The sequence below is a fragment of the Pseudophryne corroboree genome, chromosome 9, assembly GCF_028390025.1.
Source record: "Pseudophryne corroboree isolate aPseCor3 chromosome 9, aPseCor3.hap2, whole genome shotgun sequence".
NCBI lineage: Eukaryota > Metazoa > Chordata > Amphibia > Anura > Myobatrachidae > Pseudophryne > Pseudophryne corroboree.
This window is the reverse complement of record NC_086452.1, coordinates 160053934-160081498: the sequence shown is the minus strand read 5'-3', so window position 1 is coordinate 160081498 and position 27565 is coordinate 160053934. Positions and strand designations below refer to the sequence as shown.

General features: G+C 42.1%; 1 protein-coding gene across 2 annotated transcripts in view; it reads right to left on the bottom strand.

The window, feature by feature from the left end:
• Nucleotides 1-27565, bottom strand: part of TGFBR3 (transforming growth factor beta receptor 3) — a 303293-nt gene that overhangs the window by 195200 nt on the left and 80528 nt on the right. For both annotated transcript variants that reach the window (XM_063939908.1, XM_063939909.1), the window contains exon 3: nt 20923-21107. In XM_063939908.1, coding sequence (XP_063795978.1) covers nt 20923-21107 — 185 coding nt within the window. The remainder of the gene's footprint in view (nt 1-20922; nt 21108-27565) is intronic.

Genomic DNA, 27565 nt, shown 5'->3' with positions numbered 1-27565 from the left:
CAGGGTATGAGAACCTACTCGGAGTTCCTTTGTTTTTGGAGATTTCCAGGATGCAGGTTTATCAGATGAACTCTCCATGTTTCCAGACCAGCACTGACCCTTTGTTGGTTTGCTAATCACAAGGAATGTCAATGCACTATTGCATGTACACAAGTCCCTACTGTCAAAGTGTCTTAGCACTACAGGAAACCTCAGCCATACTTGGGGAGGATTAAGGATCTGATTATAGTTTGACGCTGTGCCAAGGTTTATTATTCTACAGATTTTGCTGATTATTTTATGTTGAAACTTTAAAATAAAGTTAATAATCTAATTTTGCTATTTAACAGTAACGAGTCTGTTCGTTGAATCAGCTGGAAAAGTAAACTTAGAATATTATAATCTACTTCACAGGTGGTGTTAGAAAAATGTTTATCGTGTGTCAGGTTTAGAACGGCTCTGCTCGAGTTACCTGGAGCACGTCAAATGTAAGCCCTTTATTAAGCAGCTTTTACAGTTAGTGACATGCACCGGTTTCCAGTGTATAGACAATGTATAGACAGTGTCTATCTATATACATTGGTGGACATGCAATTGGACAACAGGTACAGAAGGCAGACAGGTAGATTGTGTCTAAGGTCAATAGACAGAAAAGGATGACAGGTTCAAAAGGTCGACATGGCAATGGTCTACACAAATGGTCGACATAAGTTGTTCTTTTTTTCACCTTTTGCTTCATTTACCATCCACGTGGACTACAGCTGGGAATAGTAACCTGTGGCGAGCACAGCGTTAGCAAGTTGAGCCACTGTACCCGAAGCCTGGTGAGTGAAGCGAGACCGCAAGGGTCTGCATTTGCATTAATCGTGAACACAGACTGAAATGGACAAATTTAGGTGGAAAAACATAACAAAAACTTGTGTCTACCTTTTTTTGTGTCGACCCTTTCCATGCATATCCAAACGTTTTGCGCTACTGCTGAATTTTTCACCTAGGCGAAAAAACAGCCCTGCTACTGAATAGGGTGCATCCCCATTCGCCCTAAAATAAGGCGTCCAACTGAGATTCAGGCTCACTGTCTTTGCACAGCAACTCATATGCATATTTGTGATCGTCACTGTATGCTTTTTCTTATTAGATAAACTAGTGCCTTAGGCGTAATGGAATATCAAAATGAATAGATAAAAATGTAATGCCAAAACGTGTAATTCAAAAATATGTCACATTAAAATTTAGATGCAATGCATGTAATTAGATTAATAGTTTAATTTCAATAAGCATCTGCCTCACAGTAATATTTAATCTGGCCAGACTGCTACAACAACCCTCGAGGACATTCAAGTTATTTAATAACCCATGCAAATCATCTGTAAATGCGTGACATGAAGAGCTCCCTCTGACAAAATATAGATGGAACACGGTATCTGGAAACTCAAGTGAACCCTGAAATCTCAAGTGTCTGCTTCAAAGTTATGATATTGTTTTTTATGAGGCAGCTGTTCTATTAAGTCCCTTCAAGTCTGCATTTCTGGCAATATCTTTTTATTATTCAGTTACAGAAACACTAAATTCTTATCAACTTTGTGTTTATAGTAATTCCGCTTGGATATACTGTAAACAGTTAAAAAATAGGCTTTTTCCATTCGGGAAATTCCATCTTAAAAAACAAACAAAATATATTTGAAAAAAAAAAAAAAAATATTGAAAGGAAGATATACCATCCACCATCGATGACTGATAGAACCAGAAAATTAAGGATTTCATTCTCAGACTAAAAACTGTGGGTAAAGATGTGGATGTACAGTAAATTGCTCCTTAGCTGCCAATAGGCATTCCTGGCACTCGCCAAACCAGTTTGTTTCAATATGCTAAAATCTTAGTTACTCTAACAAATTGGATGTATGATCTTTATTTTCATATAGCGGTGCATTTGACACCACAATTTTCCTGCATCAGTTTGACAGGAGACTCACATTACTACTCTTGGCTGCTGGATCAGCTCAATATTTCCACTATTAAAACCGGTCTGTGGCTTCGAGCTTTCATGTTTATCTCCATTTCCCTCCCTTACAGTCATGGCAAAGCCCCCTCACAAACAGAATATAAGAAGTGGACTGGTCACTGCACCCACATGACCAGCACACTAGTCTCCTAACATACTCTGTGCTACGGTGATCACTCTCATTATCTGATGGGATATAGGGGGTAATTCAGAGTTGATCGCAGCAGCAAATTTGTTAGCAGTTGGGCAAAACCATGGCCCTCATTCCGAGTTGATCGGTCGCAAGGCGATTTTAGCAGAGTTACACACGCTAAGCCGCCGCCTACTGGGAGTGAATCTTAGCTTCTTAAAATTGCGAACGATGTATTCGCAATATTGCGATTACAAACTTCTTAGCAGTTTCAGAGTAGCTCCACACTTACTCGGCATCTGCGATCAGTTCAGTGCTTGTCGTTCCTGGTTTGACGTCACAAACACACCCAGCGTTCGCCCAGACACTCCGCCGTTTCTCCAGCCACTCCTGCGTTTTTTCCGGAAACGGTAGCGTTTTCATCCACACGCCCCTAAAACGCAGTGTTTCCGCCCAGTAACACCCATTTCCTGTCAATCACACTACGATCGCCGGAGCGATGAAAAAGCCGTGAGTAAAAATACTATCTTCATTGTAAAATTACTTGGCGCAGTCGCAGTGCGAATATTGCGCATGCGTACTAAGCGGATTTTCACTGCGATGCGATGAAAAATACCGAACGAACGACTCGGAATGAGGGCCCATGTGCACTGCAGGTGGGGCAGATATAACATTTGAAGAAAGAGTTAGATTTGGGTGGGTTATATTGTTTCTGTGCAGGGTAAATACTGGCTGCTTTATTTTTACACTGCAATTTAGATTTCAGTTTGAACACACCCCACCCAAATCTAACTCTCTCTGCACATGTTATATCTGACCCCCCCCCCCCCCCCCTGCAGTGCACATGGTTTTGCCCAACTGCTAACAAATATGCTGCTGCGATCAACTCTGAATTAGGCCCATAGGTTGTTACACACTGGCTGTATCAGATGCATGCTTGTAAAATGTCCATGGATGAAATTCTAGCAGCAACGTTTACTGCTAAAGAGGTACATGTGCTACCTTTCATACACTACCGTCACATGTTATTTCATTATAAACAAATCTGAAGTAACACAGTACAAGCTTTACTATACTTGGCAAAGGGTGATACCTCTGTAAGATGTTATTCAATAAAAATATCAGTGAGCCCATGTCTGGAGTGTGTTTTTAGCAATATGTATTCATATAAGGGTTTTCCTTGCTGAGCTATAAAACACATTTTCCTAGCTGCCATATAAAAAAAGAGAATATGTACAGTCCTCAAAATGTGTTGCGTGTAAAGAGAATTATACAGGAAGGGTTGGAAAACAATTCATTGCATCTCTGCTTCTTTATTAGAAGTTTTCTGAGCACCACAGACAGGACAAGACCCCGCCTGCACATAATTATTTTTCATTTTCTGGAAGAACATATAAAGGGTTTCAGTTAAGTTCCAACTGGCTAGGACACACTGTCTGCTAACAGCCCACAACAACCATATAACTCTCCAGATTTCAGTGCTGAGTTCCCAAGGTTCATTCTGAGGATGTAGTACCTGTGATCACTTCTTGACCCTGGAGCTAGTGCAACAAAGATCTGACTGGTCTACAATTATGAGGTCAGATTTCTTCCAGACAGAACAAGCTAGAACCCTACAATTTGGGATAGGCAGGGCCACTTTAACTCTTGTCCTAAAACAACTGGACTTCAAGTCATACCACTTTATCTCTCCAATTTATGGTAGTAATAATAGGCATCTGGTGCAATCTAGAATCTTGATTAAGATCATTTTCAAATGTTATGTTAATCACTAGTTGTTCCAATTTGGAAATAAGTCAGTACACCTAACAGTACCTAGTTCACAAGGTGCAGAAGAGATATAAGCATGTATGACACAGACCTGATTAAGTATGTACATGTGCTGAAGATACACAAAGACATGTGTAACTTTTCTCTTGTGTCATGGCCTGCCTACAATTAGTTTATGGCACTCTGTAGGTCTCACATGCCAGTAAACCAGCTCTCCACTTAGGTCTTACATTACAAGAAGTATTACCAGTGGTACTCAATCATGGTTGCACATTAAATCTGCTATGTAGGTCAGTAATTTACAAAAGGATTCCGTTATTGTCAAATCGCAAACACACATACATCAATGTAAGGACCAGTGTGGAGGCTGAAGAGGCCGTTTTCTAACAAGTGAGACTTTAGAGTGACATCCAAAACAGTGGAAATGACTGGTCCCAGGACAAAAGATACTGTAGGGGAAACAGCAACAGGTAATGGGTGCTTACTGATATATCTCTATTAGAAAAGGTTATTTCTGATTTGGAACATTTAGTGATCTGTTATCTTCTATTGTGTATTGTGTTCTCTGCTGTCACATTTTTTCAAATTATGCATTCGGTTGGCTTATATTAAATGGTATATATCGTGGGATCCTCACTAAGGGAAGTTAGAACTTGTATTCACAAATAAGCTGGGGCCCCAAATGTTGCCCAAGAAGATAATGTGCACCACACATATAGAAAGTGTAACTCTATTTCTGGTATTACGAACACAACAAAAACGGGAACGCAGGACATAGGATTTCGTAACGGCTTAATCCGCAACCCTAAAAACCAGTGGTATTCCCCAGACTACAGCAAAAGTGCTCAACAGCCAGAACTGTATCACCTCTGTGATGAAAGTGCTGTGACAATGCCTTTTGTCAGCTTGACAGAAAATCTGGAATGAAATCATCAGTTCCAGTGAAGAACCAGCTGCACAGTTTCAAGGAAACACAACATTTGCAGTCAGGGTTATAGAAAGGCCCCAAGCAGGACGTCATCTTCCAAACGTCTTCACGGCCTGCCATTTTGAGAGTCAATCAAATCCCTATAGAAAGTCCTTCCCGCTAGTGTTTCCAAATAAGGAGAGTCTTGCTAAGTCATCGCTGGTACCGTGATTAACTTTTCCCAACATTATTGACACTTGGGAGGCTCTGCAGCTGTGAATACTGTAGAGAAGGCAAAGGAAGACTCAGAGAAAAAATGAAAGTTTGTTTCATGTAGTGCCTGATATGCTTTTCATTTAGGAAGTGACTTTGTTAGGTAGGATATTTTGCACACAAACTCATATGCACTCTAATAGCCTAAAGGAAGACAAACTCATTACACATAATGTAAGGAAAGAATGCAAAGCTTTCTTGCATCAGTATAAAGGGAATGTATAAGGAGACTACTAAAAGCCTAAAGCCATAGTTATCTTGTCAACATGGTGCAGAAGATGCAGTCACAAGAGGTTACCGCAACAAATATAATGAAACAGTATTTGATGATGATGATGATGATGATGATGATGATGATGACGATTGCATTTAATACTTTAGATTTGGTCTGAGCCACTGATACCCATCAAAATGAAGCTGAAATCATGGGCTGTACAGTTTGATTAAACGTAATAGTTATTTTTTTTTTTGTGGAACCTGAAGGGTAAACTTATACGAAAGTTGTTGTTTTAGATTTGAGAACAGGAAAGAGAGAAAACAAATTCCAGGACTGTGTGTTCTTGTCAGGAACTGTACTAACCTCACTCTGCAAAAAAATGAAAGGAACATGTTGCTGTATAAGGTGACCCTCACAGCTACATCTTTTGCCTTAAACAGCTGTGATGTCTTATACCATCGAATACTTTCAAAATAAGTCATCTGACAGAAGAAGTGGTGTCTTAAAATACTTGGGTCCAGAGCTTGAAACTATGGGAGCACTAATATGTTGGTCACCATTATGATTTAATCAGAGTCCAACAATGCATGTGGGTCACAGATGAAAGGTAAGTTCTAGTGGTTCTCTAAAATAAAAACAATAAAAAAGTTTGAAGGAAACCAGATGTAAACTACTCAAAGCTGTCTTATTTCACACTGTTTCGGTATAATTAAAAACAGATCAAGGAGTTGATTGAGTTCATGATGCAGTTAGAAAACAATTTGCTGCACCGAGTGATAATTTAACAATTAATTTTTTCCAGAGCCTCTGGGAAGGACCCTCTGGAGATCAAGCCACCTAAGCACATACGTGCAGAGTTTCTTTATTGGCAATTCTGGAAAGCAATGCTTCTCCATTAAGTATGCAACTGTGGAAACGCTACAATACAATGTATTTGTAAATGTACAATACATGTTCACAGTAATTTGTTTTATCAATGCATAGTGACCTTAGAAGTGGCGCAAAGAACAAATAACTTTGAGGTAATACAAAAGAATGATCATAGGTAAGGTAGTCCCCTGCATTACTCCACTGTGTCTACATGAGGTAAATTAGTGTTCCACGTTAACGTTACAGAAACACGTACTGTATATCTATCCTTTCTGTGCCCTATGTCATGAGACGCTGGCGCGTTCCCTGTGCTGTGCGTTTTTCCCCAGTTTTGCATCTGAGTCCTCATCTGCAGTGGCTCCATCATACTTGTAGAAAGGGGCTTCCGCTACTCCTATGGCTGGAGAGGAGAGGAAACAGCAGGGTTTTAGCACCTGTGTAATGAATCTGGTGGGAATCGGGACTAGCGAAGGCGCACAAGGTGCGGTGCGACTGCACAAAACACCGTGTTCTATGGACTGCATCGGCTGCAGCCCATAGAAGCCAGCTAGGCCTGCATGAAAGGCAGGGAGTGGCCTCCTACAGGAAGCGCGCTCTCTGGTAGTCAGCTAATCACAGCCTGGTCTGGCAGTCCCAGAGGGAGAAAACACGTCCCCTGTCAGTGAGCAAGACTGCATCTGGCTCACTGACACTGAGTTGAGGTGGCAGATTTTACTACAGGGGCTGCAGTCCTGCAGCCCATGGGTAAAATCCGCTCTGGTCCTCATATAGTGTACTAGGTACTTGGGATTTGTTTTTGTTTTTTATAAAAGAATTATTATAAAGTCGTAGATGAAGCATAACTATGCATGACGCAGGTGACTCATATCAGACCTGTCTTTTCCCTTATTATCCCACATTGTGTTCTTTGTCCTTAATATTGCTACTTTTTCCTATATCTTGTATCTTACTTTACTATAGTGTACTACTGTAGTTACTTAGAATTATCCAGCCATAGTAATACAGCAGCCAGACATGCACAATCCGGACATGCATCATAGAGTTAATCTGTAACAAAGATTCTGCTAATGTGGATGCAATTGTCTAATGAACCTCATGGGTATAGGATGTTTATTCTGAATTGTTTACAATCATCAAAAGAATGGATAACGACCATCGTTAGCAATATCTGAAACACAGCCATCTATTCGCATTAATTAATGATATCAGCATTATGACTGTTAGGATAATTCAAAACTTGTTTATTTATGGTTTTACGAGCAAAAAAAATACAATGACACATGTTTGAGCAAACATATCTACAATAATACACAAAATGTGAGATGTAAAGTCACATATAAACATAAATAACTGCTTGCAAAAGAACGGTAGATTAGTGTGTTTACAGAAGCAGGGGAATGGGGATACAATGAAAACTAGCACACACATCCAATGAGATCAGTAATGATTGTTCTAAACACAGGGAGAGAAAAAAAAAACATAGATGAAATATGAAAGCAAGAGGCAAGAAAACATGAGACAGACAGATATAAATACAGAATAATAATAATAATAATAATGATAGATAGATAGATAGATAGATAGATAGATAGATAGATAGATAGATAGATAGATAGATAGATAGATAAATAGATAGCTGTTCCCTGTTGATTTGTAATGGTGAATGCAATGGATTTGGTTTTTTAATCAAAGTGATTGAATTTACACTTTATTTAGCATTTATGTCTCTCTTTAATTGTAATTTACATGAAGGGGAGGTCCAAAAGTTAAGAAGGCTTGGCTATGCCATTCAAGTCATAACAGCCCCACCCCTTGCTACAAAATTCCACAATTTGTGCCATTACACAAGAGAGGACAGAGTTATGATGACATAATTTGCAGCGAACCGCGTGAAAATGGCTCCGCACACTTCACTAAGAAAGTGGAAAACTAATTCTATTTCATTTTATATTCATTACAACATAGGGCCTAATTCAGACCTGATTGCAGCAGCAAATTTGCTAGCTAATGGGAGAAAATGCTCTGTTCCTGGACTTTCCTGGTAATGTATGATTGCCATCACCTGTGGTGAAACACCTTTCTTATCAATTAACTAGCTCACCACAGGCGATGGCAATCATATATTACCAGGAAAGTCCAGGAACAGGGCATTTTCTCCCTCATGGAGAGGGTCAGGTAGGCAAGTATGACCTAGAGCTAAACCCATCAAAGCATACACACAGAACTGCGGGTCTTGTTTTGTTCTTTGTAATGCTTTTATGTCTGCGTTTTCTAAATATAATATGTCTCTTAGCGCATATTTGCTAATGAACACCATGCTGTCAAACTGAGAAAAAAGCTTTAATATATAACAAAAATAAAAAAAATTCTGAAGGAGAAAAAAAAGAAAGGGGTACAGTAGGTCGTATAAAAAAAAAATATACAGAAAAGTAAACCAATGGCTGAAATGCAAAACAACCACAGGCAGACCAGATTTAGAATTCTCAGCACACGGTGAAGCTTGTTTCTACAATGTTGGGTTTTATATCAAATGGCACCTTGCAAACATGCAGAATATCCTGTGACCAGAAGTCTATTTTCAGTCTACAAATAGATCAAGGTATTCTGTTGTAAACACATGCGTGTCCAGGCTTTCTAGAGCCAGCAGACATCAGGAAACCACTTATCTGTTTTCAACATGAAGTGAGATTGACTTGTGTCCAAGCCAAAAGGTCATGGAGAGCGTTAACTTTTGCAAAGATCAGAAAGATAATGTTCAATCTACTTTGTTTAAAATGTCTAATCCCAAAAGTACCGTTGTGATCCTGCTCTGGTTGTTTATCATTTTATTTTTTGTTACTGCCGCCAGTCAATCTCTTGGGCTTCCAGGACAATTTAGCAATCTTTGCAAAGTATTGTATTACAAGGAAAGGGAAGAGGTTAGGAACTGATGGCGCTTAAAGAATGCTGCTCTAGAGGAGATAAAGAATACTCTTCTGAGTAAGGTAATTCCGGACATACGAGCAATTTACAACAAAAGCCCATTCTTCTTAATACAAGGCCATTGTGGAGAGGTGTATTGCTGAGCAGGAAGCGTGGGAGAATATTAGAAAGGCATATGAACACAAAAGCAAACAAAGGATTATCCTCATTTGAAAACTAAAGTGTTATGGATGTGTTGAGCACTACACCATTGCTAAAAGTCGGAAAAGCTAGAAGATTTGAAGACTTTACTCCAATTTGCCAATAGTACCTTTGCTTACCAAGTAGTAAATCAGATCTTGAATTTGCAAATGGTTTTAGTAACACAGTACTTCCTTTTACAACTAAAGGCCAGTACTCACGGCCCGATGCTGGAGAGATGTGTGCTGAGCGAACCGCTCAGCACACATCTCTCCCGGCGCTCAGCACAGCGCGATCTGTGCTGAGCGTGCAGGGGGAGACGGGGGTGCCGCCCACTTCACCCAGCGGGTGAAGTGAGCGACCCGCTAGATTGGCCTGCATGCAGGCCAATCTAGCAGCAGCGATAGCGATGCGCGGGGCTGCGCATCGCTATCGCTGTTAGGGCTACACACGGAGCGATCTTGCTGAAAATCTAAGCAATCTAGTCAGATTGCTTAGATTATCGCTCTGTGTGTACCCCCCTTAAGAGGAATAATACAATCTTCCAGACAAAAAGTAATTAAAAAACCTAACGCTCTCTCTTATACCCCTTTGAGGTCGCACCTGGGATTTTGTACACAGGTCCTTACCAGGTGCGATCTAGCTGAGATCTATTTCAGACTGGCAGCCCGACGTGGCTTATTGCCAGGTTGGTGACATCACCACTAACACATGCCGAGGCAGTGCTTTGAGATAAGATGATCTGCAAGCGCCGCCTCTTCCTATGCAGTGAATGGATGCCCGGTCGCATCGACACGGCTTATCCATTCACACTTGCACTGAGCGACATCACCTAGTGTGTTCCCTTCCCTGCCGGGGCGGTAGTCGGCAGTTCGTACACACTGAGCAATATGCAAACAATATCGCTCAGTGACGTAACGCCGCGGCCGTGCATGCAGTTTTTGGACGACAGTCCAAATTGAGCTGCATGCACAGTCGGCAGCGAGGGTCACTAACGACCTGCAGGGCCGCGCATCGCTCAATGTTGGGCAGCATACACACTAGCCGATATGGTAAATGACGTCGCTCAGGAAGGTCACAGTAAGCAACGTCGTTTACTTTATCGACAAGTGTGTACCCACCTTAAGTCTTAGTAATGTCTTCAATTATTCATGGAAGCTGCAAAGAGATCTGCACCATACATATTATTGTGGCGTTTTTCTTTTCTTTATACATTGGGCAAAGTGTGCCTAGGAAAGCACTTCTCCACCAAAGTACAAAAGGAACTTGCAAATCGTGTCATATTAAATATACAGAATGTGAAGTTGAAATGACTGCACATCTTTCCACGCAGCAAAAAAGCCACTTAAGGTGCGTTATCTCCATCCCATTATCTCATTTCACTCTGCAAAATTAGGTCCCATCTCTACTAGTAATTAGGAAGGTAGGTGTTCATGCCACCCAGTTATCTTCACTGACAGCTGCAAACCCCTAATTGTCCCCAAGTGCTGCCATCTCGCCCCATAAACCCATGGTCATTAGCAAATATCTAAGGCGCACACACAGGTCCACCAGGTGGCACTTTGCAATGCGCCTTGGCTATTTTGCACTTCGTAAACCACCCTACAGTATCCCTTTGTGGGCTGATTGCATACTGAGATGTATGCACATGCTAAAAATCGAGACCGGGCACAATAAAAACATTTTCAACAAAGGAAAATGTAGTATGGATGCAGTGGACATTTATTTGGCTAATTTCTACAACTGATCCTGACTGCTAGCACTAGCAAATAAAGAATCTCTCACCTTTATGAAGGTTATACACAGAGCCGGCCCTAACCAATATGATGCCCTAGGCAAGAGTTTGGCTGGTGCCCCCTAGCACCACCGCTAGTTCTGCAGGAGATCCCTGGCATGAGTCAGCTGGCAGCTCTGCTAACGTCGGGCACCTTTTTTTTTATGAAAATGCATTATTATGCATTACTATGTGGTTAGGAGGCAGAAGCAGCTTCTGCTGATTAAAATTATATGCAGCATGCCTATATACTGTGTGCGACTGCGGCTGTATCTGCATACGAAATGCTAAATTACATTGATTTCCAGGAATACACTGCAACGTAGCATTTCATATGCAGATACAGCCGCAGTCACACACAGAATATAGGCATGCCGCATATCATTTTAATCATCAGAAGCTGCTGGTGCCCCTAAGCATACCAAATGCCCAAAACATTTGCCTAGTTTGCCTATGCCTAAGGCAGGCTCTGGTTATACAAACACAGATCATGTATGTTGTTGCATGAAGCTGAGAGCACTGCTATATGCTAGCAGGAGTCTTCTGCAATTGCTTTGACAATTGAGAATGTAAAGGGGTAAAGAGGAGAATTAGCAGTCAACAGTCTGTGGCAGTCCTAATACAATGTTTTACTGCCCTCCCTCAGTGAATCCTGCTTAAATGAGCAATTATTCTCCACAATCAAACTGCTGCAGTCAGCAAGAGAACCGGACACAAAAATGCAATCTCCATAAGATATAACTTAACTTTACTTCGCAAGGGTGAAAGAATTTGAACTTAAATATTTGTTTATAGCAATCATGGCAAGCAGCCTGGAGTATTAAATGATAATTTGCAACACATTTAGTTAAATCATATTCTGAACAAGAATGTAGCCCTTTTAAAGAGGAACTACACCCAAACCAACATAGAAATAATAACGTATAAATATGTGGGGTTTTTTTAAATGTCAATCTTTTTCAGTTGCTATGATCTACATTATGTAGAAATATTCCAATATATTTCTAGGACAGTCAGGCAAAGTACATTACTTTCAAAGTACCCTGGGCCTATTAGTGCACCAGAAGACAACGGCACACAAAGACCTCATCAAATAATGTGGTTGTTGCCTAGAGCAGTGGTTCCCAAACTTTTTTGAATCACGGAGCCCTAGAGTATCAGAATCATTTTCATTGCACCCCTAGGCCAAAGTTTTTTATTGAGAGATTTAGAATAAATATCAAATGATGTAAATTGTGTTTATATGTCATCCTTAGGTTTAATTGTGTGGTGTGGGACAGGAATTGCTTCTGTTTGTCCACATATTTTATGATTGGCAGCCACCAGCACTGGTTTTGCCTATTACATTGATCATAAATAATAAGATTTTACTTACCGATAAATCTATTTCTCATAGTCCGTAGTGGATGCTGGGGACTCCGTCAGGACCATGGGGAATAGCGGCTCCGCAGGAGACAGGGCACAAAAGCAAGCTTTTAGGATCACATGGTGTGTACTGGCTCCTCCCCCTATGACCCTCCTCCAAGCCTCAGTTAGGTACTGTGCCCGGACGAGCGTACACAATAAGGAAGGATCTTGAATCCCGGGTAAGACTCATACCAGCCACACCAATCACACCGTACAACTTGTGATTTGAACCCAGTTAACAGTATGATAACAATGAAGTAGCCTCTAAAAAAGATGGCTCACAACAATAATAACCCGATTTTTTTGTAACAATAACTATGTACAAGTAATGCAGACAATCCGCACTTGGGATGGGCGCCCAGCATCCACTACGGACTATGAGAAATAGATTTATCGGTAAGTAAAATCTTATTTTCTCTAACGTCCTAGTGGATGCTGGGGACTCCGTCAGGACCATGGGGATTATACCAAAGCTCCCAAACGGGCGGGAGAGTGCGGATGACTCTGCAGCACCGAATGAGAGAACTCCAGGTCCTCCTCAGCCAGGGTATCAAATTTGTAGAATTTAGCAAACGTGTTTGCCCCTGACCAAGTAGCTGCTCGGCAAAGTTGTAAAGCCGAGACCCCTCGGGCAGCCGCCCAAGATGAGCCCACCTTCCTGTGGAATGGGCATTTACATATTTTGGCTGTGGCAGGCCTGCCACAGAATGTGCAAGCTGAATTGTACTACAAATCCAACGAGCAATAGTCTGCTTAGAAGCAGGAGCACCCAGCTTTTTGGGTGCCTACAATATAAACAGCAAGTCAGACTTTCTGACTCCAGCCGTCCTGGAATTATATATATATATATATATATATATATATTTTCAGGGCCCTGACAACGTCTAGCAACTTGGAGTCCTCCAAGTCCCTAGTAGCCGCAGGCACCACAATAGGATGTTTCAGGTGAAATGCTGACACCACCTTAGGAAGAAACTGGGGACGAGTCCGCAGTTCTGCCCTGTCCGAATGGAAAATCAAATATGGGCTTTTGTAAGACAAAGCCGCCAATTTTGACAATCGCCTGGCCGAGGCCAGGGCCAACAGCATGGTCACTTTCTATGTGAGATATTTCAAATCCACAGATTTGAGTGGTTCAAACCAATATGATTTGAGGAATCCCAACACTACGTTGAGATCCCACGGTGCCACTGGAGGCACACAAGGGCTGTATATGCAATACTCCCTTGACAAACGTCTGGACTTCAGGAACTGAAGCCAATTCTTTTTGGAAGAAAATCTATAGGGCCGAAACTTGAACCTTAATGGACCCCAATTTGAGGCTCATAGACACTCCTGTTTGCAGGAAGTGCAGAAATCGACCTAGTTGAAAAATTTTTCGTGGGGCCTTCCTGGCCTCACCCACGCAACATATTTTTACCACATGTGGTGATAACGTTGTGCGGTCACCTCCTTCCTGGCTTTGACCAGGGTAGGTATGACCTCTTCCGGAATGCCTTTTCCCTTAGGATCCGGCGTTCAAACCGCCATGCCGTCAAACGCAGTCGCGGTAAGTCTTGGAACAGACAAGGTCCCTGCTGGAGCAGGTCCTTTCTTAAAGGCCGATGCCACGGTTCCTCTTGGAACAGACATGGTACTTGCTGAAAGCAAATCCCTTCTTAGCTCCCGAGGCCATTAGTCCTCTGTGAGCATCTCTTGAAGTTCCGGTTACCAAGTCCCTCTTGGCCAATCCGGAGCCACGAGTATAGTTCTTACTCCTCTATGTCTTTTAATTCTCAATACCTTGGTTATGAGAAGCAGAGGAGGGAACACATACACCGACTGTTACACCCACGGTGTTACCAGGACGTCCACAGCTATCGCCTGAAGGTCTCGTGACCTGGCGCAATACCTGTCCCATTTTTTGTTCGGGCGGGACGCCATCATGTCCACCTTTGGTCTTTCCCAACGGTTCCCAATCATGCGGAAAACTTCCCGATGAAGTTCCCACTCTCCCGGGTGGAGGTCGTGCCTGCTGAGGAAGTCTGCTTCCCAGTCGTCCACTCCCGGAATGAACACTGCTGACAGTGCTATCACATGATTTTCCGCCTAGCGAAAAATCCTTGCAGTTTTGCCACTGCCCTCCTGCTTCTTGTGCCGCCCTTTCTGTTTACGTGGGCGACTGCCGTGATGTTATCCCACTGGATCAATACCGGCTGACCTTGAAGCAGAGGTCTTGCTAAGCTTAGAGCATTATAAATTTGCTCTTAGCTCCAGTATATTTATGTGGAGAGAATTCTCCAGACTTGATCACACTCCTTGTGTGACTGCTCCCCAGCCTCTCAGTCTGGCCTCCGTGGTCACGAGCATCCAATCCTGAATGCCGAATCTGCGGCCCTCTAGAAGATGAGCACTCTGTAATCACCACAGGAGAGACACCCTTGTCCTTGGATATAGGGTTATCCGCTGATGCATCTGAAGATGCGATCCGGACCATTTGTCCAGCAGATCCCACTGAAGAGTTCTTGCGTGAAATCTGCCGAATGGAAGCGCTTCGTAATAAGCCACCATTTTTTACCAGGACTCTTGTGCAATGATGCACTGACACTTTTCCTGGTTTTAGGAGGATCCCGATTAGCTCGGATAACTCCCTGGCTTTCTCCTCTGGGAGAAACACCTTTTCCTGGACTGTGTCCAAAATCATCCCTAGGACCAGCAGACGTGTCGTCGGAACAACTGCGGTTTGGAATATTTAGAATCCACCCGTGCTGTCGTAGAACTACTTGAGATAGTGCTACTCCGACCTCCAACTGTTCTCTGGACCTTGTTCTTATCAGGAGGTCGTCCATTTTCTTTGAAGACGAATCCTCCTTTCGGTCATTACCTTGGTAAGGACCCCGGGGTGCCTTGGACAATCCAACGGCATCGTCTTGAAACTGATAGTGACAGTTCTGTACCACGAACTTGAGGTACCCTTGGTGAGAAAAGGCAAATTTTGGGACATGGAGGTAAGCATCCCTGATGTCCCGGGACACCATATAGTCCCCTTGTTCATTGCTATCACTGCTCTGAGTGACTCTATCTGGATTTGAACCCTTGTAAGTGTTCAAATTTTTCAGATTTAGAATAGGTCTCACCTAGCCTTCAGTACCACCATATAGTGTGGAGTAATACCCCTTTCCTTGTTGTCGGAGGGGTAATTTTATTATCACCTGCTGGGAATACAGCTTGTGAATTGTTTTCAATACTGCCTCCCTGTCGGAGGGAGACATTGGTACAGCAGACTACAGGAACCTGCGAGGGGGGAAACCTCTCGACATTCCAATCTGTACCCCTTGGATACTACTTGTAGGATCCAGGGGTCCTGTACGGTCCCAGCGTCATGCTGAGAACTTGGTAGAAGCGGTGGAGGGCTTCTGTTCCAGGGAATGGGCTGCCTGCTGCAGTCTTCTTCCCTTTCCTCTATCCCTGGGCAGATATGACTCTTATAGGGACGAAAGGACTGAGGCTGAAAAGACGGTGTCTTTTTCTGCAGAGATGTGACTTAGGGTAAAAAACGGTGGATTTTCCAGCAGTTGCCCTGGCCACCAGGTCCCATGGACCGACCCCAAATAACTCCTCCCCTTTATACGGCAATACATCTTTGTGCCGTTTGGAATCTGCATCACCTGACCACTGTCGTGTCCATAAACATCTTCTTGCAGATATGGACATCGCATTTACTCTTGATGCCAGAGTGCAAATATCCCTCTGCGCATCTCGCATATATAGAAATGCATCCTTTAAATGCTCTATAGTCAATAAAATACTGTCCCTGTCAAAGGTATCAATATTTTTAGTCAGGGAATCCGACCAAGCCACCTCAGCTCTGCACATCCAGGCTGAGGCGATCGCTGGTCGCAGTATAACACCAGCATGTGTGTGTATACTTTTTAGGATATTTTTCAGCCTCCTATCAGCTGGCTCCTTAAGTACGGCCCTATCCGTAGATGGTACCGCCACTTGTTCTGATAAGCGTGTGAGCGCCTTATCCACCCTGAGGGGTGTTTCCCACCGCGCCTTAACTTCTGGCGGGAAAGGGTATACCGCCAATAATTTTCTATCGGGGGAAACCCACGCATCATCACACACTTCATTTAATTTATCTGATTCAGGAAAAACTACAGGTAGTTTTTTCACCTCACACATAATACCCTTTTTTGTGGTACTTGGAGTATCAGAAATATGTAACACCTCCTTCATTGCCCTTAACGTGTGGCCCTAAAAGAAAATACGTTTGTTTCTTCACCGTCGACACTGAAATCAGTGTCCGTGTCTGGGTCTGTGTCGACCGACTGAGGTAAATGGGCATTTTACAGCCCCTGACGGTGTTTGAGACGCCTGGACAGATACTAATTTGTTCGCCGGCCCTCTCATGTCGTCAACCGGCTTGCAGCGTGTTGACATTGTCACGTAATTTCCATAAATAAGCCATCCATTCCGGTGTCGACTCCCTAGAGAGTGACATCACCATTACAGGCAATTTGCTCCGCCTCCTCACCAATATTTTCCTCATACATGTCGACACACACGTACCGACATACAGCACACACATAGGGAATGCTCTGATAGAGGACAGGACCCACTAGCCCTTTGGGGAGACAGAGGGAGAGTTTGCCAGCACACACCAAAAGCGCTATAAATGTATATAAACAACCCTAGAAGGTGTTGTTTACTATATATGCGCTCTTAATATATAAATATCGCCAATTTATGCCCCCCTTCTCTTTGTTACCCTGTTTCTGTAGTGCAGTGCAGGGGAGAGTCCTGGGAGCCTTCCTCACCAGCGGAGCTGAGTAGGAAAATGGCGCTGAGTGCTGAGGAGAATAAGCTCCGCCCCTTTTCCGGCGGGCTTCTTCTCCCGGTTTTTAATAAACTGGCCTGGGTTAAAATACATACATATAGCCTTAATGGCTATATGTGATGTATTTATTTTGCCACTAAAGGTAATTATATTGCTGCCCAGGGCGCCCCCAGCAGCGCCCTGCACCCTCCGTGACTGAGTCAGTGAGCCGTGTGACAACAATGGCGCACAGCTGCAGTGCTGTGCGCTACCTTCATGAAGACTGTGGAGTCTTCTGCCGCCTGTTTTCCGGACCTCCGTTCTGTCTCTTCAGCGTCTGTAAGGGGGATCGGCGGCGCGGCTCCGGGACGAACCCCAGGCTGACCTGTGTTCCGACTCCCTCTGGAGCTAAGTGTCCAGTAGCCTAAGACTCCAATCCATCCTGCACGCAGGTGAGTTGGAAATCTCTCCCCTAAGTCCCTCGATGCAGTGATCCTGTTGCCAGCAGGAATCACTGAGATTGAAACCTAAAAAAAAACTTTTCTAAACAGCTCTTTAGGAGAGCCACCTAGATTGCACCCTCTCGGACGGGCACAAAAACCTAACTGAGGCTTGGAGGAGGGTCATAGGGGGAGGAGCCAGTACACACCATGTGATCCTAAAAGCTTGCTTTTGTGCCCTGTCTCCTGCGGAGCCGCTATTCCCCATGGTCCTGACGGAGTCCCCAGCATCCACTAGGACGTTAGAGAAAATTTAAATTGGTCGTGGACCACCAATCCAAGGCACCCCTGCAAGTGTCCTGAAGCACCCCAGGGTACCATGGCACACAGTTTGGGAACCACTGGCTTAGAGCACAGTTACCCAAACTCCATTATTACAGTCCAGGTCTTATTTATTTATTTTTACCAGTTATTTATATAGCGCACACATATTTCGCAGCGCTTTACAGAGAATATTTGGCCATTCACATAAGTCCCTGCCCCAGTGGAGCTTACAATCTATATTCCCTATCACATGTACACACCACACTTTCACCCACACTTTCACGCTAGGGTTAATTTTGTTGGGAGCCAATTAACCTACCAGTATATTTTTGGATTGTGGGAGGAAACCAGAGTACCCGTAGGAAACCCACGCATGTACGGGGAGAATATACAAACTCCACACAGTTAGAGCCATGGTGGGAATCGAACCCATGACCTCAGTGCTGTGGGGCAGTAATGCTAACCATTACACCATCCGTACTGCCCTGGTCTTACTGATGTCCAGGTGAGTTCATTAGTATCATTACTGCTGCTAAGGGGGGGGCTGAGGGGGAGGGGGAGCGGGCAGTAAATACCTGGGTCTGATGGAGGGGTACAGGTCCGTTGCCGTCCCCACGCCCCTCCTTACCTGTCTGCAGCAGAAGCTTCGTTCTCCAGCCAGCACACGCTGCTGTATGCTGGCTGAGCTGTGGTGGTACGGGGGGGAGCGATCACACTGGTCACACTCCCCTCTGGACTTGTCCCTGGCTATGGGGCATGATAGCGCCCTCCAATATTTGCTCTTAAAAATACCTTTTATTTTTAAATCAATTCTATATAAGGGGCCGTGGTCACTTCTCTTATGATTAGTCCACGCCCAAAAAAGTACCTGGGCCCACCACAGCTCTCTACACCCCTGAATACCACAGTCAATTTGATTTAACCATCTGGAATCAAGCATGGATATCTTTAAAACCTGGACTGTAATGTCGGAGTTTGAGAAACTCTTGCCTAGAGTAAATAAATGACAGCTGTACTATGTAAAGAACTCTTTTTTTTCTATTATCTCTTTTTATATATATATATATATATATATATATATATATAAGCAATAGGTATAAGGGTTCTGGCGACCACTGGTGTATTTGATTAAAATAGGTATCAATTCATGTATACATAAAATATAACAAATTTATTTTGATACAAATAAAATACAATAAAGTATAATGATAGAAAATGAATATTGTTTAAAAAATGGAGGGAGGGAATGGATTGTGCTTTAAAACCAAAATAAATGGTTCCAAAATCCAATTAAATACCAACGTTCAAGTATCAAAACATTAATAAAATAAGGAGAGCATTAATTTTTTGATACTTGAACGTTGGTATTTAATTGGATTTTGGAACCATTTATTTTGGTTTTAAAGCACAATCCATTCCCTCCCTCCATTTTTTAAACAATATTAATTTTCTATCATTATACTTTATTGTATTTTATTTGTATCAAAATAAATTTGTTATATTTTACGTATACATGAATTGATACCTATTTTAATCAAATACACCAGTGGTTGCCAGAACCCTTATACCTATTGCTTATAAACTACTCTTACAGTAACTTACCATTACTGCATACTTAAGGGACGGCTGACGCCCAAAATTATTGGGAGTGATTTTAGTTGGGGGTATCTATAACACTTGTGGCGCTGGCATATTCTTTGTTTTATATATATATATATATATATATATATAACTGCATAATGTACTTCAATATCTAAGCAATTTTTTATTTATTTTTTAAAATTAAGTACTCCTTTAACTCTCCCATTTACTTAGCTTCTGGAAGGTATCTTGTTGTATGTCTCTTTGCCTGCTCTCCCCCCTTACCACTATACCATGTCCCAAACTATTATTATTGAACATCATGAATAAGTCTGACAGGAGAGCTTTGGGAAGAGATAAAAGGAAGAAGAATGGCATTGTACGGGATAGTGTTCTGCCTTCAGACTTAATGGGGTATATTCAATTAAAGTCGGATTCATTCCGACATGTGTTTGTCGGAATGGATCCGACAACCCCTATTCAATCCCATCTTAATTCGACTTTTTCAAGTCGAATTAAGATGGGACGCAGAGGTGGAGAAGGGCGGTGAGCCGCGGGGAGACAGCAGGCGGGCATACAGGGAGATCAGCGCTACAGTAGCGCTGCAGCAGGATGTCACTCAGCTGCCCGACCTCACGGCAGCTTCCACCCGGCTCCAGCAGCGTGCTGGAGCCGGGTGGAAGCTGCTGTGAGGTCGGTCGGCTGAGTGACATCCAGCTGCAGCGCTACTGTAGCGCTGATCTCCCTGTATGCCCGCCGGCTGTCTCCCCGTCTCCCTGCGGCTCCCCCCCCCGCCTCCTCTGGGTCCGCATCCCAGTCCGACATCATTTTCATGTCGGATTGAGATGGTTGAAAAGGGGGCCAAAACCTGTTGGATTTGGCCCTGTTTTCGACATCAACACATGGACCGGCAGCTATTCCGCCGATCCACGTGCTTTTCGACAAGTTGAATGCCTCGACTATTCGAAAAGCACTGAATAGGTCGAATCACGTTTCGGCCTTAAAAAGTCGAAAACTGCCGTCTTTTCGACAGACGGCAGTTTTCGACATCAACTGAATATACCCCAATATCACCTACACAGAAAATATGCAACAGTTCTACAACAAGAATATTATTATATTACATTCATCTGTATATATTTTAATTAGACGAATACAAAGAGAAAATAAATATGACAGATACGGCTAGAGCATCTCAGCTGTCCTGTGCTGTGTAAGAGATTGTTCTGTCAGTAACAGGATCAGTGACAGCAGTGGTAATGGCATAATAAAACAATAGGCGAAAGTATAATACTGTACTTCCAGGAAACACTGCTGAGCACATTATATTGTAAATCATACATACCTCTGCAGTACTCTGACATGGTTCCTTCTCTACACATTTCAGATTTATGATATGCACCTCTTGGGGATGACTTATTGTTCCGTTGCTTGCACAGCCAGATAAAATAGCGTAGCTTTCCAGCAATGCTTGCACAGGGTATGATTCAGTAACATTTGACAGCAGGCATTCAGCTTTAGGGATGGGACCTAACAAACACAGATAGAAAGCATTAGTTAGGCACAATACTTCCTGTCGTACAGTCACGTGATAAAGACCTCTGCTCATTTCAATGAGACAATCTAAAATTCTTATATATTATAATTTGGGAGAATTGAAGTAGAACTGAAAGTTAATTGGATTAGAGACTATATACAGGTTGAGTATCCCATATCCAAATATTCCGAAATACGGAATATTCCGAAATACGGACTTTTTGGAGTGAGACTGAGATAGTGAAACCTTTGTTTTTTGATGTCTCAATGTACACAAACTTTGTTTAATGCACAAAGTTATAAAAAATATTGGCTAAAATGACCTTCAGGCTGTGTGTATAAGGTGTATATGTAACATAAATGCATTCTGTGCTTAGATTTAGGTCCCATCGCCATGATATCTCATTATGGTATGCAATTATTCCAAAATACGGAAAAATCCCATATCCAAAATTCCTTTGGTCCCAAGCATTTTGGATAAGGGAGACTCAACCTGTACCTGGAAATAAGGACGATCTAGGCTAATTAGCAATCTAGCACCACAGGCTCATATCTCCACTGCAAGCAGTGCTGTAACTGTGGTGTGCTGGACGGAACACCTTTATGAAAAGTAGTGTATAGAATCACACCTATACCAGATGTTAGATGTGATCCTAAACACTACAGGCTGAGTCTCCCGTATCCAAAAAGCTGATATCCAAAATATTCAGAAATCCCAAAATTATTTACGTGTGACTGAGATAATGGCACCTTTGGTTTATGATGGTGCAAACTTTGTTTCATGCACAAAATTATTAAAAATATTGTATAAAATTATCTTCAGGCTGTGTGTATAAGGTGTATATGAAACATGAATGCATTTCGTATTAGACTTGGGTCTCATCCCCAAGATTTCTCATTATGGTATGCAATTATTCACAAGTACGGCAAAATGTAAACTCCAAAATACTTCTGGTCCCAAACATTGTGAGTATGGGAGACTAATAGGCCCTACACACTGGGCGATATGAGTGAAAGATATGAACGTTCTCGTTCATTAATGAACGAGATACCGTTCAGATCTTTCAGTGTGGAGGCACCGGCGATGAATGATGCGCGGCCCCTCGCTCGTTTATCGCTGGTGCCGGGTCACTTGTGCATCCAGGCCAATATGAACAATCTTGTCCATATTTGCCTGCACTTCTATGTAGCCGGGTGACGGGGGGAGTGAAGTAACTTTACTCCCCCCGTCACCTCCTCCCTGCCGCCGGGTCGCCCGTCGGCCGTATCCGCCGTTGGGCAGCTCGGCGGCGGATCGCGCAATGTGTAGGGCCCTTTAGTCTGTACTAGAAATAAAACCAGTTATAGGGAGGTATTCAATTAGCCATGATAATGCTGTAATTTACTGCAACATCACCACAAAATTACAGTGAAAAGCGGCTTATATTGGGTTTGCGCACTCCCGTGATTCCCATTTCCTAATGCAAATTTGTGAAAACGTGATATTTGCGATAAATCTTGGCGTTAAAACCAGAGGCACGTGTATGAGAAAACTGAGAATTCTGCCTCTACTCCAAAAAAGCCAAACTAAGATAGAAAAACAGTATAGAAGTCTGTTAGTGGTAATAATATAAAGATTTGGAGTACGTAAATTTGGTCAAATGGCTGTTATATGCATTTTTCAAAAAAAGTGAAGACAGACATCAAGTGTTTTTCAACAAAATAAGTGTTCAAATTAAATTGTGGGTACATAGAAATAGGTACAAGTAAATATTTGGGTCACTTTAAACCACTTTAGAAAAACTTCCAAAATAAAATGACACCTGCAAGCCTAAACACACTTGTCTCACTGGTAAAGCACCCCAATAATACCTGTCCCATACCTTGTACCCCAATTTCCATCACTTTTGACCCCAAAAATGACACGTCATTATTGACCAAGTAAAAATAATTACAAACTTCTAAGTGCCTAATTACTCATTTAGGGGGGTGTCCTAGGAGTTCTGAACCAAATCCAGAAATGTTTACCTTACAATAGGGATTTTCCCCAAGCTTATCACCTGCTCAGAGGTGGTGAAGTGAAATTTGTGGTAAATCCTATGGAAAATGATCGCCAGTAATTTATCACGGATAATTGAATAGGGGCTTATCTTAGAATTTTACCGCAAAAACAGGTTATTACAGCTAATTGAATTATTCCCATAATATGATTGGTTGCTAGGAGCTATAGCACTATTTTTCATGTGCAGCAGCAAAAATAACAACATATTCTCTAATGTAGCATATTTACAAACTGTACATAAAGTGGACATGCATTGTTACATTGCGATCACAAAATAAATGTACAACTTGTGTCACTAACAACCCGCAAAAAAACCCACAGAAAAAAATAAGATAATTACTTTTTGGTGCTAAACTTAATGGTTTGGTCCATCTCTTCCTTTAAAAATCTGTCTTCTCACTCTCATTTATCTGTATTGCCCACGGAGCCCACAAATAGCAAGATAAATTACTAACTTTATTATATAAATGCTTGCATTATAGATAGGAGATAAATAAGTGGGGGTAGCACTACTGAATTAGAGTAATTCAAAAAACTTTAAGGCTTTCATTGTACAGATATACATGGTCATTAAAAGGGAACAAACTTGTTTACATGCATCTGCTAGCTTTCAAAACTCTAGTGAATGCATGGTTTTATAGTCAGTTGGTGAGGCTCCTGTATGCTCATAGAGTGGGCAGGGCACACAACATGGCTACTTCTACTGTGCTTGGTACTAAAGATTACCTAAGCCATGATCCTTCAACTGTGGTCGGCAGACTGCGCGTGTTGGGAATTGTCCAACAAGTACAGATTTCTTATACGCTATAGAATTAGTATTCATGCTACCATATGTTAAAGAGTACAATATATTTACAAGTTCTTAAGAGAAATGGGTCTCTTGCCGAAATTCATCACAGTCTTTTTGTTAACTGGCTCTAAATTACAGTAAAAGATGTGGTCAGGAAGAACATATGTGCATGCTCAAATGTATAGAGGATACTTGAGGTCCACCTCTGGTTCTTGATGGATAAATCACATGATGCTACATAAATATTCTGCTAAAATTGCAGGAAACGTGAGTAAAGAAAATAGAATAAATTAGCATAATTTTTTTTGTTCTGTTCCAGAATGATTAGAACCAATTCAGAACTGCATAAAACATATTTATCTGGGGACATGAATGTTACTTAATTTTTATTTGCTAAAGAATCAAAAACCTTTCTTTGTTGGACCTCAAAAAACAAGAATATCGGGATCTTTAATGTCGGGATGCCAGTGTTAATCATGTGACCGCCGGCATCTCGACAATCGATATTTCATACCGAACCCTCTCAGTTTATAACACAGGCACAACTTGCAAGACACAGAGTATGGTGTATTAAAAAAGGGATATATCTAACATTTAAGTAGAGTACTATATTTCAATGCAGATCAGAGATGTTAAATGGGAGACTGTAAAAAGCAAGTTATTGTAATTGTTCGCCATTGAAAAATCTAGCCTACACTCTTCTGAATTCTGGCTCACAGACATATCTCTATTAATAGGAATATTGTTTTTATTATTAGTCCTTATTTATATATCTCTAACATATTCCACAGTGCTGTAATCTTGAGGAATTTGGATGAGAACTGGTGCACCACTGTGCACTAAGAGAATTTGCATGCCCCACCTATTTCCTGTTGGATCTGCTATAGACATATCTCCTCAACCGTCCATCCTGATCAGAACAGAGCCTTTATATCAGGACTGTCCAGCCTAAAGTAGCAGAGTTAGAGGTATAGGCAATTACTCAATGACCCAACTGAAGCAGGTATTATAAAATTATGAGAATCCTAGTGGTCATTGGTTAATGTAATTGCCCAAAAATAAAAAAAGACTCCAGCATGTTCCATTAATGGTAATATATGTTTGACAAATTGTAAGATAGGGGTGGGGAAGACATAATGAAGTTGCTCACCAATAAAGCGACTTTCATCAATGAAAATGAAACTATTCCATCTGGGCAAATTGTCAAAAGAGTTACAAATGCCTAGCAATGTTACCATGGTTTAATAACTATCATTACAAAAGTAACTAACTAAAATGTTTTTGCAAAGACATCCTCTTGCTTACATATCAAGATACTATTCACACTTATCTAAGCTGTAATACAGCCAGTTACTGCTTGTGCTGACTTATCGTAAAGTAAATAAAACAGTATATTTTTAAAGTTTATTTCACATTAGACAGCGATCGGCTATATAGATAATGCACCTATATTAGTCCTAAAATAAACTAGAACTGCACATGTTGATGGAGTTATTTATTACATATTAGTCAGTGTTTTAAATAAATTCTTCTGTGCAAACACGTCTGGGTCTGTGATTTTTAACACAACCTTTCAACAGATCTCAGAAAATGAACTGCAAGTGCCAATACCCAATGTATGGATACCAACGCAAGGACATATCCAGCCACTCAGTAAGTAGGATGTCATATTTCTGGGTCCAACAGGCCTTTCAAAGCATTCAGATCTATGTCTCATGTTTGTATCCATAAGCCTATTTAGCCAATTACAGTGTAATTGCGAGAGAAAGATTTTTTTTGTCCCTCTCTATTAGGGTTGTCCAAATTCTTAGACTCTATGTATGAGCAGATTTAGAATACTTGCTGGGCTTATCTTTCTTATGGGAAACTCAGCTCCTTGCATATATGTAGATGGTTAGTCAGTGGTAAGGACCTAACAGAAATGAGAAGAATACACTTGTATCTTGGTGAGTAATGTGTTCTACGTATAGATCAATCATCTTTTCTCTGGTCATCCCAGACAAAGCTAGGGCTTCCTGAATGAGCTGACACCAAGAATTTGTAATCTAAGGCCTTCAAAGAAATATCATATTGATTTTCCACAAGGATTCCATAATTGTGAAATTAAGAACTTGGACGCTGATGTGACTTGCCATCCGCCCAGGGGCGTCAGAACGTTTTTTTGGTTGGAGGGGGCCAAGATAAAATCTCAGTTTGGCGCCCCTAGCTCCTGGCCACCTTAGGCACCTTAAGTCTCTTGCTTCTGTATGGAACTCTATGGAGCAGCTGGGAGTTGCTCCTTGTACACATTACACCTGTTAGAGCCCCTTATACACATTATGCCAGGTAGAACCCACTACATACATTACGCCTGGTGGAACCCATTATACACATTGCGCCTGGTAGAGCCACTTGTACACATTATGCCTGGCAGAGACCATTATACACCTTACACCTGGTAGAGCCCATTACACGTTACACATTACACTTGGTAGAGCCCATTACACGTTACACAATACGCCTGGTAGAGCCCATTACACATGTTACACATTACACCTGGTAGAGCCCATTACATATGTTACACAATACACCTGGTAGAGCCCATTACACATGTTGCACAATCCGCCTGGTAGAGACCATTATACACAATATGCCTGGTAGAGCCCATTACACATGTTACACAATACGCCTTGTAGAGCCCATTATACACATTACGCCTGGTAGAGCCCATTATACACAATACGCCTGGTAGAGCCCATTACACATGTTACACAATACGCCTGGTAGAGCCCATTACACATGTTACACATTACACCTGGTAGAGCCCATTACACATGTTACACATTACGCCTGGTAGAGCCCATTACACATGTTACACATTACACCTGGTAGAGCCCATTATACACAATACGCCTGGTAGAGCCCATTACACATGTGACACATTACGCCTAGTAGAGCCCATTACACATGTTACACATTACGCCTGGAAGAGCCCATTATACACAATACGCCTGGTAGAGCCCATTACACATGTTACACAATACGCCTGGTTGAGCCCATTACACATGTTACACATTACGCCTGGTAGAGCCCATTACACGTTACACATTACGCCTGGTAGAGCCCATTACACATGTTACACATTACGCCTGGTAGAGCCCATTATATACAATACGCCTGGTAGACCCCATTACACATGTTACACATTACGCCTGGTAGAGCCCATTATACATGTTACACATTACGCCTGGAAGAGCCCATTATACACAATACGCCTGGTAGAGCCCATTACACATGTTACACAATACGCCTGGTAGAGCCCATTACACATGTTACACATTACGCCTGGTAGAGCCCATTACACGTTACACATTACGCCTGGTAGAGCCCATTACACATGTTACACATTACGCCTGGTAGAGCCCATTATATACAATACGCCTGGTAGAGCCCATTACACATGTTACACATTACGCCTGGTAGAGCCCATTATACATGTTACACATTACGCCTGGAAGAGCCCATTATACACAATACGCCTGGTAGAGCCCATTACACATGTTACACAATACGCCTGGTAGAGCCCATTACACATGTTACACATTACGCCTGGTAGAGCCCATTACACGTTACACATTACGC